The sequence below is a fragment of the Aquarana catesbeiana genome, linkage group LG11 (genome assembly GCF_042186555.1).
Source record: "Aquarana catesbeiana isolate 2022-GZ linkage group LG11, ASM4218655v1, whole genome shotgun sequence".
In the NCBI taxonomy this organism is placed as follows: domain Eukaryota; kingdom Metazoa; phylum Chordata; class Amphibia; order Anura; family Ranidae; genus Aquarana; species Aquarana catesbeiana.
Genome location: NC_133334.1, coordinates 267686217 through 267703977, shown reverse-complemented (window position 1 = coordinate 267703977; position 17761 = coordinate 267686217). Strand labels below are relative to the sequence as shown.

General features: G+C 46.9%; 1 protein-coding gene and 1 pseudogene across 1 annotated transcript in view; one reads left to right on the top strand and one right to left on the bottom strand.

The window, feature by feature from the left end:
* Positions 1-17761, bottom strand: part of LOC141111785 (ninjurin-2-like) — a 101896-nt gene that overhangs the window by 36182 nt on the left and 47953 nt on the right. The window contains exon 3 of the mRNA XM_073603920.1: positions 13404-13504. Within this exon, the coding sequence (XP_073460021.1) occupies positions 13404-13504 (101 nt within the window). The remainder of the gene's footprint in view (positions 1-13403; positions 13505-17761) is intronic.
* On the top strand, positions 5789-5957 carry LOC141113062 (U2 spliceosomal RNA; annotated as a pseudogene).

The following is a 17761-nucleotide window of genomic DNA, read 5'->3' as shown; positions in this document are numbered from 1 at the left end:
ACATGAAAGCTGCACAAACACATGAAAGTTGAACAGATAGATGAAAGCTGTACATACACACACATGAAAGCTGCACAAAAACGTGAAAGCTGCATAAATGCATGGATGCTACACAGAAACATAAAAGCTGCACAGACACATGAAAGCTGCAAAAATGTATGGACACTACACAGAAACATAAAAGCTGCATAGACACATGAAAGCTGCACAGACACATGATAGCTGTACATACACATTAAAGCTTCAGAATCACATGAAAGCTGCACAAACACATGAAAGCTGCACAGACAGATGAAAGTTGAACTGATAGATGAAAGCTGTACATACACATGAAAGCTGCACAAACACATGAAAGCTGCATAAATGCATGGATGCTACATAGAAACACAAAAGCTGCACAGACACATGGAAGATGCACAGACACATGGAAGATGCACAGACACTTGAAATCTGCACATGCACACGAAAGCTGTACATACACAATAAAGTTGCACAAACACACTAGGTCATAATAGGTGGGTTGTAAATGGTGCTTAGTTTATTGTTTTAAAACATAGCTGCCCCTTTAAAAAAGTGTAAACACTGAACCATGTAAGAAATCAAGTGTAAAGGTGTTGGCGCTAAAAACATACAAAATGAGTGTGAACAATAATATGAAAAAGCAAATATATAAAGTCCAAAGTGACAATCCCAACACCATAAATAAATTAATGAAATCTTCTGGTTTGATGTTTGTTAGAATAAAAGCTTCACCACGAGTGCTCATGAGGTAGATGGCAACTCATCAAAGGTGTCTGACCACTTTTTACAGTAGGTCAAAATGCGTTAGATTGAATGGACCAGAGGAAACCTAGGTAGGCATTGCTCCACTATGTGACCCCCTCCAGATGGCGGCTGAGGATAAGGGAACAGAACGTGACTGTGCCCAGCACTAAGGTGTCTACAGCATATGCGGGTGGATATATCAGAATCGAGGCAGCGCACGCGATTCCGATATATCCACCCAGACATGCTGTAGACACTTCTTGACTCTGTGTGACTGGAAATTCGTGTGCCTGACTGTTCAGGGTGGGAGGCGAACTACATTAACCAGCGGGGTAACGCTACAAATAAAACCATCATCCCTGGGTCAAAGGAGTCAGAGGAGTTATTATTGTTATATTACTATTATCATTATACAGGATTTATACAGCGCCAACAGTTTACGTAGCGCTTTACAACTTGAGGGTTGACAGTACAAATACAATACACTTTAATACAATAGGAATCAGAGGGCCCTGCTCCTTAGAGCTTACAATCTAAGAGGGAAGGTCAAGAGATATAAGAGGTAATAATGGTGGTTGATGTGCTGATGGAGAAGATAAATGTAGAGTTGTTAGGTGGGGGCCAGATAGGCTTCTCTGAAGAGATGAGTTTTCAGGGATCGTCTGAAAGTGGATAAAGTAGGAGAAAATCTGACAGATTGGGGTAGAGAATTCCAGAGGATGGGAGAGGCTCTGGAGAAGTCCTGAAGGCGAGCATGGGAGGAGGTGACAAGAGAGTTTGAGAGCAGGAGGTCTTGGGAGGAGCGAAGAGAACGATTAGGTTGGTAAAGTTATGCAAATATCATTCTTGATGGGTGGGTGTCAGTCTGCAGGGGTGGGCATTCCTGGGCAGGATGTATTTGCATGCAGACTGCCCTAGGTAATGCCCACACGGGAATGCTGAGTAGAAGCAGAACTTTTCTTACAGGAAAGATTGCAGAATTATAATATTTTACCATTAAAAGTTCTGATTGATACTAAACTAGTGAGTTTTCTCAGCAGACTTTATCTAACAATAACCTCTACAGGTGGCTTATCCTGCCATTGATTTTTTTGCAGCGTTCAGCAAGGAAATTCATTGCACTGTCTAATATACGTCTAGTGACCGGAGGCGGCATCCGTGACTCTCCGTATGATCGATGATCGTATAAATAACGGCACAGCAAGCAAGTAGAAAATTACTTTCACGCAAACTTTACAATAACAACTTGAATGCTGATTGAGAGCGGATGAAAGCTTTCTCTTGAACAGCAGCTCAAAAAAAATAAAAATAAAAATAAAAAAAAAATCTCATAATTATCAAGATGATCTCGGTGGAAACATATGGCAACGTGGGGGGAAAAATAATTTCGCTTACCAAGACTTACATGGATAAAAAGTGATATAATTGCATTGTCTAATTTCGTTCCCTTGTTGCTAAAACCACAGGGGAGTGAGAAGAGAGGCGCGGGGCTGTCAGTCTGCGCTCTTATTAACCCCCCGCCGCGGTGAGACGTGAGAAGCCACCTAGCGGAGGCCACCGGAGATCGCGCAACCAGCAGATTCCGAGCTTGTGGAGTTAAAACGAAGCTCTGCAGCGCCCATTGGCGGATTCACGAGGGCTGTACCGAAAGTAATGCAAAAGTGGCCTTAACTTTTTTTTTTCTTTTTTTAACCACTTGACCTCCGGAATATTTACCCCCCTTCATGACCAGTCCATTTTTTGCGATACGGCACTGTGTTAATTTTACTGAAATTTGCGCAGTCATGCGATGCTGTATCCAAATAAAATTTATGTCCTTTTTTTTTTTCCCCACAAGAGCTTTCTTTTGATGGTATTTGATCACCTCTGCGTTTTTAAAAATGTTTGCACTATAAACAAAAAAAGACCGACAATTTAAAAAAAAAAAAAAATAATTTTTTTTGATGGTGTTTGATCACCTCTGCGTTTTTTTTTTTTTTTTTTTGCACTATAAACAAAAAAAGACCGACAATTTAAAAAAAAAAAAAAAAAAAATGGTTTTTACTTCCTGCTATAAAACATATCCAATAAAAAAATGTCATAAATCTAATTTCTTCATAAATTTAGTCCAGTATGTATTTTGCTACAAATAAATAATTTTTTTGGTCAAATAAAATCCCAATAAGCGTATAATGATTGGTTTGCGCAAAAGTTATAGTGTCTACAAACTATGGGATATTTTTATTTATTTATTTTACTAGTAATGGCGGCGATCAGTGACTTATATTGGGACTGCGATATTGAGGCGGACATTCGGCCACTAACAGACACTTTTGACACTTCTTTGGGGGAACCAGTGACACTAACACAGTGATCAGTGCTGAAGAAATGCACTGTCACTGTACTAATGACACTGGCTGGGAAGGGGTTAACATGAGGGGTGATCAAAGGGTTAACTGTGTGCCTAGCCAGTGTGGTTGTGTACTGTGGGAGGTACTTTTTCTAGGAGAAGGCATGGATCCTGTGTTCCTGCTTTGCAGGAACACAGGATCCATGCCTTCCCTATTGACAGAACGTCGATCTGCCTTGTTTACATAGGCAGACCGCCGTTCTGCCTCTCTGCTGGAGGATCGGCGGATCTCGGCAGACATTGAGTCCCCTACCTGGAAGAGTCGGATCACACATATGGTCCCCCTGGACGTGTGACAAAACGCGTAGGGAGGAGCGACGTGCTGACGTCCCCACGTTCACGCAGGTCCTGTTCTGCGAAGCCTTCAGAAGGCATTCATCCAGCAACCACACACCGTACGCCAGACCGTCATACCTGTAGGTCTCATCAGAGGTGGAACGCAGGGACATTGTTTCCTGGGCTATTCAGCCTAACAGCATTGTTTTCAATCAGCTGTTTTGTCCCACCCAACTGAAGTGAACCATAGGGTCACTTCCTGATAGACCTTGCAGATATTGTGCACCCTGAGAATGTACCCAATATTTACACTCACAGGTGGCGAATTGTGTAGTGCCAGTATGGACTCATTGGTCCCTAGTGCCTATGTTTGACATGGAATCATCACACTGGAAATTTTTTGAATGTTAAAAAACTTTTTGAACCCTCGGCCCCTGAGGAAGGTATTGGAACACCTCATACCGGGCATTTGGGCATTCACTTTGTATGCTAACCATTTATATATTTATTGGTTGAGTTTTCATGTAGCACATGTTGTGCATCTTTGTCATATGTGTTTTTTATATGCATTTTATTCTATATTATTAAAGAATACTTTTTTTATACATTTTTGAGTGGGTGGTCTATTCAAAGTCCCAATTGAGGGGGGGTTACTACTTTTGTTTCTGCGAAGCCCTCAGAGGTTTGTTGGAGAACCTTAGTGAACAAACAGCATCATGAAGGCCAAGGAACCCACTAGACAGGTCAGGGATAAGGTTGTGGAGAAGTTTAAAGCAGAGTTAGGTTATAAAAAAATATCCCAAGCTTTGAACATCTCACGGAGCTCTGTTCAATCCATCATCCGAAAATAGGAAGAGTATGGCACTGCAAACCTACCAAGACATGGTCGTCCACCTAAAGTGACAGACTGGGCAAGGAGAGCATTCATCAGAGAAGAGCCAAGAGGTCCATGGTAACTCTGGAGGAGCTGCAGAGATCCACAGCTCAGGTGGGAGAATCTGTCCACAGGACAACTATTAGTCGTGCACTCCACAAATCTGACCTTTATGGAAGAGTGACAAGAAGAAAGACATTGTTGAAAGAAAGTCATAAGAAGTCCAGTTTGCAGTTTGCGAGAAGCCATGTGGGGGAAAAGCCATGTGCTTTACTTCAGCAGGGACAGGGAAGCTGGTCGGAGTTGATGGGAAGATGGATGGAGCCAAATACAGGGCAATCTTAGAAGAAAACCTGTTATGCCGCGTACACACAAGCGGACTTCTCGTCGGACTGAACTTCAAAGGACTTTTCGACGGAGTTCCGACTGCGGGACCACAATAAAGGGCTTTGAGAAAGAAGGAACACCTTTGAAGTGCGTTGCTCCCCCCTGGATAGACATAGAACGGTGGTGGTTGACGCTGCTTGAGGCAGACACTGAGCGGGTCCCCCTATGCTGTCAAGGGATTACCAGCTGCTTCATAAAGCCCTTGCTTGCCTGTGTGCACATCTCAGTCCCTTCCATCCATGCTGATAGGGAACTGCTTGAATGTTAAATGTGCTATATTTTTGGTACCAATAAATATTATTTGTTTTTAATGGAATTCTGTGCTCCTGTTTTTTTGTTTTTAATAGAGGGCCCCGGGATCAGTGGGAAGGGCCCTGAGCCTGGAGGGAAGGGCCCCAGGACCGTTGGAAAGGAGCTGGGGATGGGGATGGGGTAACTCAAGGGGGCCTTTCATGGTTTCTTGCACTTGAAAAGGAACACTAAAGGATTCCCTATGAGTACATCTCTTCACGGATGTCCTTGTTGCGGTGGGCTGCTGGATTAACGAGGAGAGAGCGAGTTCAGAGGGTCCATTATCCTAGGAGATTTCCACTACTAAGCCTGTTTTGACCCCCCTGAATAAGGGCGGTCGCAGGCTTGTCGGTAAGCCTTCATTTTTTCCATTTGGTGGTGGGCCGCACGAAAGGTGGACCAAACATCCCCGAACTCTGCAAAAACATCTCTTCTGGATCTTTTTTGGAATTAACACAGTGTGATTTGGGACACTTTGTAGAATTTTTCTCTTATCACTTATTTGAATTTTATATTTAAATTTATGCGATTTTTTGGTATTGTATTATTGATTTGATGCTGCACCTTTGTCACTTCTCATTTTTTCACGATGGTTATCCTGTCTAATTGATATTCTAGTCTCACTAGATTGTGCACAATATTTTTGTAGTCACCAGTCATCATAATTATTTAATTTTATATATCCAGCGCTACACTCACTAGTATGTATAGGGTTTCATTTAACCCTGATTGAAAAACTTTACTCTAGAAGTTTTTATTTCCTAGTTTATAACTAGTTGCTGAACTACACTATATTGCCAAAAGTATTCGCTTCTCGGCCTTTTGGCTAAGATCAAGTGTAGTATCGACTTTAGCCCTTAGGGGTGTCTCTGCTTCACAGCTAGGACGTTGAGAACCACTTGTATCTATCCAAGCTAATTGGTCCTTGTGGGGTACCCTCTGCTCGGCCTGGTAGGATCGTTGATTAAATTCAGCTTCACCTACTTGCTGCTATTGGGTTAGAGGCTTAGCCCCCACAGGGAACGAGATTGCGGTCTTCCCTCCTCCCCCACTCCGCATTACTACCTCCGGGCAGTAGATGCTAGAGCCTTTTTAAAGGCTACGAAAAAGAGCGAAGACGTCGAGGAACCAGAAGGAAGCCGTCTAAGAAACATCTGAAGCGACATCCAAATCCTTGACGATGGGGAAGAGCGAAAAGAAGACCGGAAAAGAGAAGAAGAACCCCGTTCCAGCCACTTCCTCCAAGCCCGGGAATGCCGCTGCCTCAACCCCCGCCCCTACCCCGGCCGGCACCAGCCGACCGGGACCAGCCAAGCCAGACCAGCCTGCAGACGGGCTCCCAGCTTTGGAGCCATGGATGAAGCAGACGGTCGTGCTGCAGCTGAAGGAGGTGGACGGAAGAGTCCCCGACATGACCCCGGAGATCTTTGGAAAGAAGATGATCCTGGAACAGGGGTTCAGCAAAGCGGAGACGCTTTCTGTGCAGGCCTTCACAAGAGGTATATTCTTTATAACTTTTGTGTCGTTCCAGGTCTGCAGAAGATACTGGGAGATGGTGAAGACCAGTGGCCCTGAATCCCCTTTCAGGAAGTTCACTGCGAACTGCCCCATAACACGGGACGAAAAGCGGGTGACAGTGGCCATGAGGAACCCCCATACCAGTGGAAAGGACATAGCCACCTACCTCCAGAGGTTCTGCACCGTGGTGAAGGACCCGATCCAAATCTTCGATGCAAACGGCTTCTGGATAGGTAAGTGGTCTGTGCTCTGCAAACTGAGGAAAGACCCTTCGGGGGACATCCAGCACCTGCAGCCTTTCTTCTCCCTGGGATCCTCCGCAGGAATCCTCTTCTACCCCGGCATACCCTACAACTGTAACAAGTGTGGGCAGCCGGGACACATAGGGAAGGATTGTACAGAACTTGCTTGCAAGTTCTGTAGGGTGACAGGCCACGAGACCAAGGACTGTCCGAGGTCCAAAGCCTGCAACCTTTGCGGACTGGCAGAACATGTCTTCAGACACTGCCCCCAGAGAACCCGGACCTACGCTGGAGCAGTAAGCCAGGGTAAGCCATCCGGGAGAAAGCTGCCGGAAAAACCAAAAGAACCTCGAAAGGCCAAAGGTAAGTCCACTCCCGCCCCACCTGCCCCTGCCCCTCCTGCCCCTGCCCCTACCTCCAGCACACCCCCACCCACCCCCTCCGTGCCGGAGGAGCCCCTCCCCACCCCTTCCCCCCCCAACCTGTCCTCCCTGGAGGACTTCCCCACCCCCCCACCCCCCTCCACCCCCACCAGTGGCCCAAGAGGAAGCCGTAAACGTAAGCCAGAGAGCCCAACAGCTGAGGAACCCGCCACCTCCACCAAACGGCCCAACGGGGTCCAACGCGACAGCGAGGGACCCAAGCAAGTAGTGGAGGACCTAGAGTCTGCAGGAGAGGAGGAGGAAGGGGAGGAGATCGTGGTCGACCCTGAGCATGACCTCCCCCCCAACGTCCACATCAGCCAGCAGATGATGGAGTCTGTCCTTGAGGAGCTGGGCCTGGCCCAGGACACAGGACAGGCAGAAGACGCAACGGAAGAGCCACCCCCCCCCTCCGGGGAGGTAAGTTCGGACCCTTGTTAACTAGACCCTCATACCCTTTTTCATTATGGCTGAGATCTCAATCTTTTCCATTAATGTGAGGAGTATCAAGGATACATCTAGAAGGCAAGCGGTCCTGACCTTTCTTTCAAGTCAGCAGAGTGATGTCTACATGCTTCAGGAGTGCGCCCTTCCTCCCCTGAGGAGGTACACTCATCTGTCCTCCCAGTGGACCCTTGGTCCCTCCTACTGGTCCGGGGGTGGCGATTGCAAGTCTGCAGGCGTAGCCATTCTGGTCAGGGGTGGGCGTTTCACGGTTGACTCTATCCATGAGCTAGTCTGTGGCCGTCTTTTGGTCATAGACGGCTCGTGGGTGGAAGAGCCAGTTAGGCTCATCAACGTGTACGCCCCCCCAGACAAGAATGCGCGGCTGGAACTCTTCCAGACCCTGCGGACCCAACTCGTCACCACCAGAACAGTAGTGATCGGCGGTGATTTTAACTGTCCGATCGAGGAGGATGGGCGCAGCTCCAGCATATACGCAAAACTTGATGCTACTTCTAGGCTGCTCAAGGAGATGATCTCGGAGGCCTCCTTGCAGGACGCCGTGGGATCCATAGGGAAAGGGACCGTGAACTATTCGTGGTGCCGACCCGATGGATCTGTGCGTTCCAGGATTGACTTCGTGCTCACTTCAAGAACAGTCAAGCATCGTGAGTTCTCCATGGTCCCCTGCTTTTTCTCTGACCACAGGGCTATTCACTTTCGGGGTGACCTGGGCGAGGGCTTTGCCCGCGGACCGGGTTCCTGGAAGCTGAATAGCACCCTGCTGGAAAACGAGGAATTGATGGGGGAACTGCGAGAAGCCTATGCCACCTGGACGGAGGAAAAGAGATTCTTCGGAAGGGTAAGTGACTGGTGGGAGTTTGTGAAGGTTAAGCTGCGTAGCTTCTTTCAGGCAAGGGGACGCCAGCGTGTGTGTGCCAGGAGGAGGGAACTCAGGAGACTGCAGCGTCAGTTGCAGTCCCTGCAGGACCTTCAGCACTGTGGCTGGGACGTTAGGCAGGACCTGGAGGACACCAAGAGGAGCCTGAAAGGACACTTCGAGGAAGAATCCAGGCACATTGTCTTCCGTGCCAAGGTGGAGAATCTTGAGAAAGGTGAGAAGTGTAATTCTTTCTTTTTCAGGAAACTCCACTCAGGACACACACCCTTGTCAGAGTTGCGCGACGAGACCGGAACACTCCAGAAGGGGAAGAAGGCTGTGATGAAAGTGGTCAGCGACTACTACACCAACCTCTACTCCCCGAAAGAAACGGACACACAGGCGGCCGACAGGTTCCTGTCAGGTATCACTAACCAAATTGATCCTGCAGGTTCATCAACCGTCAACGCCCCCTTGGTGCTGGAGGAGCTGCACTCTGCCGCTAAATCCTTTAGGCAAGGCAAGACCCCGGGCTGCGATGGTCTCCCAGTTGAGCTCTATGTAGCACTGTGGGATCTCGTGGGCCCGGACCTGCTCGAGCTGTACGAGGAGATGGTGGTGGAGGGCAGAATGCCTCCGTCACTGAGGGAGGGGATGATCACGATTTTGTATAAGCGGAAGGGGGAGAGATCGGATCTTAAAAATTGGCGTCCGATCTCTCTGCTGAACGTGGACTACAAAATCCTCGCCAAGGTCCTGGCCAACAGGTTGAAGTCTGTCATCGGACAGATCATCCACCCGGATCAGACTTGCGGCATTCCTGGTCGCAGGATTGCGGACAGCCTTGCGCTTGTCCGGGACACGGTCCAGTACATTCATGACCGCCGTGTGCACGCGGCCCTGGTCAGTCTTGACCAGGAGAAGGCCTTTGACCGTGTCTCCCACGAGTTTATGTGCAGAGCTCTGCGCAGGTTTGGTCTTGGGGAAATGTTTTGTTCGTATGTGAATGTAATGTACACTGACATTTCTAGTTTGGTGCTGGTAAATGGCTGGAAAACTGACCCCTTTCCAATTCTGTCTGGGGTCAGACAAGGCTGCCCTCTCTCACCTCTGCTTTTTGTTTGTTGTATAGAGCTCTTCGCCCGAAGCATCAGACGGAACCCAGAGATCAGAGGGATCACCGCACCAGGACCGGACAGACGGGAGGTCAAGTGCTCACTCTACATGGACGACGTGACGGTGTTCTGTGCTGACCGGCGCTCCATCGACACACTCGCCCAGACCTGTGAGGACTTCGGCCAGGCTTCAGGGGCAAAGGTCAACTGCGGGAAGTCAGAGGTCATGCTCTTCGGAAAGTGGTTCCTGCCTTCTTCTGCACCAATTCCTTTCAGCGTCAAGACGGACTTCATCAAAATCCTTGGGGTCTGGTTTGGAGCTGAGGGCGCAGCCCTGAAGTCCTGGGAGGAAAGACTGTCAAAGATGCGACAGAAGTTTGGACTTTGGAGCCTCAGAGAACTCACCATCGAAGGCAAAACACTGGTACTCCGCAGCGAGATTCTCCCTGTGTTGCAGTACCTCGCCCAGGCCTGGCCCCCTCGGGTCAACACCTGTAAGGCCATCACCAGGGCGGTGTTTCACTTCATCTGGAGCTCCAAAATGGACAGAGTGAAGCGGGCGGTTATGTTCAAGGAACCCCTCAAGGGCGGTAAGGGCGTGCCCGACATCGCTACACTATTGAGGGTGTGCTTTGCTTGTAACTGCATCCGCAGGACATTGGTGGACAGAACAGTGGACTCTGGTGGTAACTCTATGTCCCGTTTTTTCCTCCTGCCTCTTTGGAGGACCCTTGGATGGGACAAATGGGACAGCTCCATCCCCTACAACTGGGACACGCCTTGGTACTACTTGGACACCTTCAAGTTTATTAAGGAGCTGGGGCTACATGGAGTGAAGCCCGACTTGTGGAAGCCAAAAACTATCCACAAGTTGATCAGAGCATCGGACATTGTTGAGACTGTTCCAGGCCTCCCTTCAGCCACTTGTAAAGTGGTCTGGAGGAATGTTTCTTCAAAGAGACTCACCAACAGGCACAAAGATCTGGCATGGATGGCAATCCAAGGGGGGCTGCCACTCAGGACATTTATGCATGCCAGAAACCTGTGTAGATACAGGCACTGCCCCTTTTGCATCATCCAGGAGGAAACTGCTCTGCATGTTTTCTGGGAGTGCCCCTTTGCACAGGACCTGTTGAGGGCCCTGGAACCTGAACTCAAAGACTTTGTACCACAGACTGCAATCACACACTTTGGTGTGTTGAACGGACTCTTCTGTGGAACTCATTCACAGGAGGACATTGACGGTGCCTGGCGGGTGCTGTGTTGCTTTAAGGACGCTCTATGGTGCGCCAGAAAGCGCCTCATCCACCAGCGGGAGAGGATGTCCATCGAGGACTGTCGCAGACTGGTTCACAGTCTGCTCAGAGACTATCACCTGATGGACTTCAAGGAGGAAGAGGAGGTCTGAAGATTTCCCCATTCCCCCCCCCTCTCCCCCGTGTATCCTTTGGCAGTTCAAATAAAGCTTCGGGCCTGTGAACTCTTTACTCCCTCCCCTGCCCCACCTTCTCCACCCCCCCCATCACACCCGTTGCCCATTTGAATGTTATTTGACTATATGACTGGACTTTTTGTGAAATGTTTTTAAGTACTGCTTTCAGGGTAATGCGGCGTCATGCATGATGTGATGTTTCGGGGTATTACTACTCTGCACAACACATTAGGCATCATACCGCAGGATGAATGTAATTTATTGGTATGCTTGGTGATGTATTGTAATGTAGTTACGCGCTGCGTCGCAGTACAGATTGGATGTACCCTGTTTAAAGTATTTGTTTTTTTGTATATTTTCTTGCAAAATAAAGTATACATTTTTCAATCAATATTGCCAAAAGTATTGGAACACCTGCCTTTACACACACCTGAACTTTATTGGCATCCCAGTCTTAGTCCGTAGGGTTCAATATTGAGTTGGCCCACCCTTTACAGCTATAACAGCTTCAACTCTTCTGGGAAGGCCGTCCACAAGGTTTAGGAGTGTGTCTATGGGAATGTTTGACCAGTCTTCCAGAAGCGCATTTGTGAGGTCAGGCACTGATGTTGGACAAGAAGGCCTGGCTCTCAGTCTCTGCTCTAATTCATCCCAAAGGTGTTCTTTTGGGTTGAGGTCAGGAGTCTGTGCAGGCCAGTCAAGTTCCTGCACCCCAAACTCGCTCATCCATGTCTTTATGGACCTTGCTTTGTACACTGGTCCAAATCATTTGGTGGGGGGGGGGTGTTGGGGTTGTTTTTCAGGGGTTGGGCTTGGCCCCCTAGTTCCAATAAAGGGAACTCTTAAGGCGTCAGCATACCAAGACATTTTGGACAATTTCATGCTCCCAACTTTGTGGGAACAGTTTGGGGATGGCCCCTTCCGGTTCAAGCATGACTGCGCACTATTGCACAAAGCAAGGTCCATAAAGACATGGATGAGCGAGTTTGGGGTGGAGGAACTTGACTGGCCTGCACAGAGTCCTTACCTCAACCCGATCGAACACCTTTGGGATGAATTAGAGCGGAGACTGCGAGCCAGGCCTTCTCATCCAATATTAGAGCCTAACCTCACAAATGCGCTTCTGGAAGAATGGTCCAACATTCCTATAGACACACTCCTAAACCTTGTGGAGAGCCTTCCCAGAAGAGTTGAAGCTGTTATAGCTGCAAAGGGTGGGCCAACTCAATATTGAACCCTACGGACTAAGACTGGGATGACATTAAAGTTCATGTGTGTGTAAAGGCAGGCGTCCCAATACTTTTGGTAATATAATGTATGTCCTGGCAGACAAGCACACTATACCTTAAAGCAGAAGATCAGGTAAACAGCTTAATACATAGATGAAATGCATACACGGAGACTGTGAGCCAGGCCTTCTTGTCCAATATTAGTACCTGACCTCACAAATGCACTTCTGGAAGAATGGTCAAACATTCCCATAGACACACTCCTAAACCTTGTGGACGGCCTTTACAGAAAAAAATGGAGAGCCAAACGGCTCTAAATCGGACTTTGTAGGCAAGATGGACGAGAATATAGTAAAATTATACTTTATTAACAGCGAGTCATTACAAACAAATGTATAAGTATAGAAAGAATTAAGAAAAACATACAATTAACACACAATATACACAAATGTATGGCGTGAACAAAAGGTTGACACCAAATGGACAGCAGTGAGCCCCTGTGCGTCAACGTATTTCGCTATTTTGCTTCATCAGGACACACTCTGGGGTTGTTGGAAGGAACAGGTCTCACGATTTTGTCAGCACAAGACTGTCCCCACATGGAAATCCTGGGGCATTTTCTATTTCCACTGGTCACTCCGGCCCCCCTAAAGTCTGAAGGACAGTAAACCAGCCCTTTGGAAAGTTTGGAGAGCCCTGTTCTATTTCATCCACATGAACTCAAAGTACTTTTCTCAGTAGTAGCTGCAAAGCGACTTGTAGATATCACAATGACAAAACACATAAATGTTGTGTAAAACAAATCACACAGTTATCTGCTCCTCACCTTCCTTTCAATTTTTAGGTGAAATTAATTTACAACTGAAAAATTATTTATCTCAGTGATACTTTTTTTATTTTATCAACCTCCGCAAGTCTTGGTATAAGTGGTAATTAACGATTATTGTTCCTGTCTGCTGACGTTTTCATGGTAAAAAAAAGTGGTAATTAATGTGGAACAAACATGTGAATTTTCTCAGCTAAACCAATTTTCGCCCATCAAAAAAATATCTTCACGTTGGTGGTTGAAATGTAAAAATTCACAAGATCATGTACCAGATATCGAGTTTAAATGCAGCGACAACCTTGGACCTGAGTACCTGTCACTGAGCCTTCTTTCTGGATCGTCACATTCAATGTTCTTGGATGCTTTGTAGATTAGGAGAGCGGCGACAATCAGCTGAAGGATGACGGAAATACACTATAAAGACATAAACAATATGATTACTATGGCCGGAAATTAAAAATTTACTTTTAACATTTTTTTTTTTTTTTTTTTACAGTTTAGAAGTTCAGAAACTGATGTTTCCTGCTACTTTTTGCCTTACTGATATTCAAGTGTACAGTATGTCCAGCCCAAACTTTTTTCTTTTAATTTTGGATAGAGAAGAGAAGGATTAGGCCCTCTGTTGGGTGTTCTTGCTATCCCATAGAGAGATTTCCCTTGCCATCCTTTTGACAACCGTTTACCAATCAGGAATTGAAAGAAAATCTTCAAAAGGGACACAGGTAGACATAAAAAGACACTTGGGAAAGTCGAAAGATGGTGTTGAACCCACAAAGTTGTTCAATTGGTTTTGTTGTCTATAGTACCGTAAATGATATGGTTACTAGCAGTGGCGGCTGGTGCTCAACATTTTAGGGGGGGGGGGGCGGCAGACCAACGCCACCCCCCCCTTTGCGTGGGAGACAGACAGGAAGGCGGCGATCCCCGCACCCCCCCCCCCCGCAGGAGATGGACGGGAAAAGGGCGATTTCCCCAACTCGTTCCTCCCACCACCCGCGGGAGATGGAAGGACAGAGGCCTCCTTACCCTAGGAGGCAGATGACAAGGATCTTGCTCCTCGCTCCGGGGCCGTTGCTTCTCCTGCTGGCTGAACAGGAAGTGGGTCCTGAGATTCTCTGGCCAATTGAGTCTCAGGACTCGCTTCCTGATTGGTCAGGAGGAGAAGCAGGAAGATAATAAGAAATATTAATTCGCTATTGTCACACAAGTTCTGCGCCCCGGGCCCACCCTTTTTTGAAGCCAATTAAAGACTCAGGCTCTAATCACGTGCTTAAAAAAAAAACCCAGTTGAAATCCATGCGTCTGGCACCCTGCATGTAGATTAGGGGCCGGGAGCATGGATTAGGGGTGGTGGCACCCCTACGTCCCGTATGGACGGGCCACCACTGGTTACTAGTGTACCACCCTCCTAGTTAGGTTACTGGGTTGTTAGACAAATTTCTTTCTTTTTGGCTCCTCTGTAATCTGTGAAGCTGTGATTGATTTATTACTTTTCTTTTGGCTGTTTCAGGTTTCACAGGCTGCAGGTTTGGTTGCTCTCTGCAGCTTTCTGGAAAGTTCTGGAACATAGGAGTGGAGCAAGGCAAATAGGCAGCATGAATATTAATGGTGCTAAAACCAATCCCTGGGGAGGTGAGCCCAGAAGATGGCTGAGGAACACATAAATAGTTTGAGCTTTAGAACAGCAAGTGTCTTCCTGTTCAAGGGATTCCACCTGTCAGGCCCATTGACGTTAATAGCTGACTTGGCATATTGCATTACATTTGCAGCAGGCGCTATCAACAGCCTTATTATTAAGTTTAGAGAGTCCCTCGAAATGTTTAAGCCTTATCAGAAGCAAAAGAGGTCTCCCTCCATTATAGGACATGCATAGTGGATCTGGAGACAGGCAATCTTGGTCTTTTGACATGCTAGCCTATCTATTTTGTTTGTAAGTATATTACTTGCTTTTTTTCATCAATAAATCATGATCATCTGGTGTGCCCTCTCTTTGTTGTTTTGTAGTGCTACAAGCGATACCCATAGTCCCAGGAGGGCTGCAAGGCATGAGAGCATTGTAACCATTGAATAGAAGAGTGGAGAGCCTATAAGATCTTAGCACCACACTCGAGTGCAGGAGCGTACTAAGTTTATCCCCATGTTTCATGGACCTTGGGTGTCTAGTGGGTCCATTTTGCATCTAACCTGTTATCAGTAAAGGAGGAGTGAAGCCTTATTAATGTATAATTTGTGTGATCCCAAAATGACCATAGGCCAAAGTAAATAGGCACCTAAGTTGTGTGGAAAACTGGCTATTTGAGTCATTGACCCACCATCCCCAATTGGCAAAGCCTTCTCTGATTGGAGGAGATGGAAAGGCATGGTGGTGATGTCATGCACTTCACCTCGTTCAATCAGAAAATGCATTCGTTCAGAAAATGAAAAGCATTCTTTCAATGGTACACAAGCAAAGCGGTTGACCTCTGTGTTCAGATCTATTTTACTGCTTTTCTTGTTATCATTAACACATTATATACAAACTACTTAGCACCACAAAATGATATTTGGTTCTGTATTCAATGAAAAGGGCCGAACTGGGAGGTGGGTAGGGAGTTGAACCAAGGAACGATGTTCGAAGGTGGGTAGGGGGTTGAACCAAAGAACGATGTTCGGAGGTGGGTAGGGGGTTGAACCAAAGAACGATGTTCGGAGGTGGGTAGGGGGTTGAACCAAGGAACGATGTTTGGAGGTGGGTAGGGGGTTGAACCAAGGAACGATGTTTGGAGGTGGGTAGGGAGTTGAACCAAGGAACGATGTTCGGAGGTGGGTAGGGGGTTGAACCAAGGAACGATGTTCGGAGGTGGGTAGGGAGTTGAACCAGGGAACGATGTTCGGAGGTGGGTACGGAGTTGAACCAAGGAATGATGTTCGAAGGTGGGTAGGGAGTTGAACCACAGAACAATGTTCGGAGGTGGGTAGGGGGTTGAACCAAGGAACGATGTTCGGAGGTGGGTATGGAGTTGAACCAAGGAACGATGTTCGGAGGTGGGTAGGGAGTTGAACCACAGAACAATGTTCGGAGGTGGGTAGGGGGTTGAACCAAGGAACGATGTTCGGAGGTGGGTATGGAGTTGAACCAAGGAACAATGTTCGGAGGTGGGTAGGGAGTTGAACCAAGGAACGATGTTCGGATGTGGGTAGGGGGTTGAACCAAGGAACGATGTTCGGAGATGGGTAGGGAGTTGAACCAAGGAACGATGTTCGGAGGTGGGTAGGGGCGGAAACAAGAGGTGAATCAGAAGGGGGAGAGAACGTGCACCTGTTCTCTGAGAAAAAAAAAAAGCCCTGAGTATATACACAGCTACATTGGTCTAAACTGGACCAATATAACTGTGTATAAACTACCCATACCTGGAATTCTTTTTTAAGTTCAACCTATCCCAATATAACCCAAAACCCGATCATAATAATGATCTCACTAGAGACTGCACCATGTCTCCAGTTACAAAGCTGTAATTATAATGAAAATGATATACCCCAGAATGCAATGCATGGAACCTTGTGTACCTAAAACATTTTCAGCTGTAATTATTCTGCAGAAAACTATTGATCTGTGATATGTATTTTTTTTCCATAGAGGATGCGCTCTTTGACTATCCTGAGCAGGCTAGCGTGTTCCTGAAACTTACACCAAAACTCTTGTGTTGTCGGCACGCTTTTAAGTTGTACTAGACTGAATTCTGATGTGGACCATTAGACATCCTGACTAACTGTGAAACCGAAAGCGAGATGCAGACAGAGTTAAAGATTCCCTGGTGGTTTATTTATGGTAGAAAGTTTTGTGCGCTCCGCCTTTTATATCACTGCATCATTTCCTAACTCATATTGTATTATGTGATTGTCACTTGTCAATCATCCCTAATTATTCGGTTTTATGAAGGGACATCTCAGTCTCAGCAACCTTGTAAGAGAATAATTAAGTCACACAATACCTTTTCTGTGAACAAAACACAGGTTTATTTATAGAACAAAAACTTTGCACTGAATATATCTGCGCCAACCGTTTACCATTGTTGATTATTTGCTTGTATTTTGACAGTTAAAGCTGAACTCTGGGCAGATATAAAAGATGCAAATAGATGCAGCTCTGTAATCATAAATACATAATTAAAAGTATTTTTTTTTTAATGCAAGCAGCACAAGTACCTGAATTTGACCTAATATCAGCCTCTGCCTGTACAGTAGGGCTGGCACGTGAAGAGGCAGCACAAAAAGCTAATCAGTTCATGAGTTGGCAAGGAGCATGCTGATAGGAGCATGCTCCTTGCCAACACACAGGCTGGGTAGGGGGTCTGAGATTTAATCCCCTGCTGCCTCTGACTGCTGGTCTCATTCAGATTTGGTGATGTCATTACTGTTCTCCTAGCTGGATTGGCTCTGAGGAAGTAAAACCCTGCCTCTACCAAGATGGCCTCCTCCACAGGGTGCAAAACAAGGCATGGTAAGTCAGTGATGGGGAAAGAACAGCTGCAGAGAAGCCACAGGCAATACTAGTGACTAGTCTTTTGCCCTCTACCTGAAATTTTAGGGTACAGCTTCCAGACCTCAGATCTTCTTTAATCTGTTGGCGCCAACAGCACGCAAATATGCGGCCTCTTAGCGGGTGGGCATTGGCACCAAGCGGCTGCACAT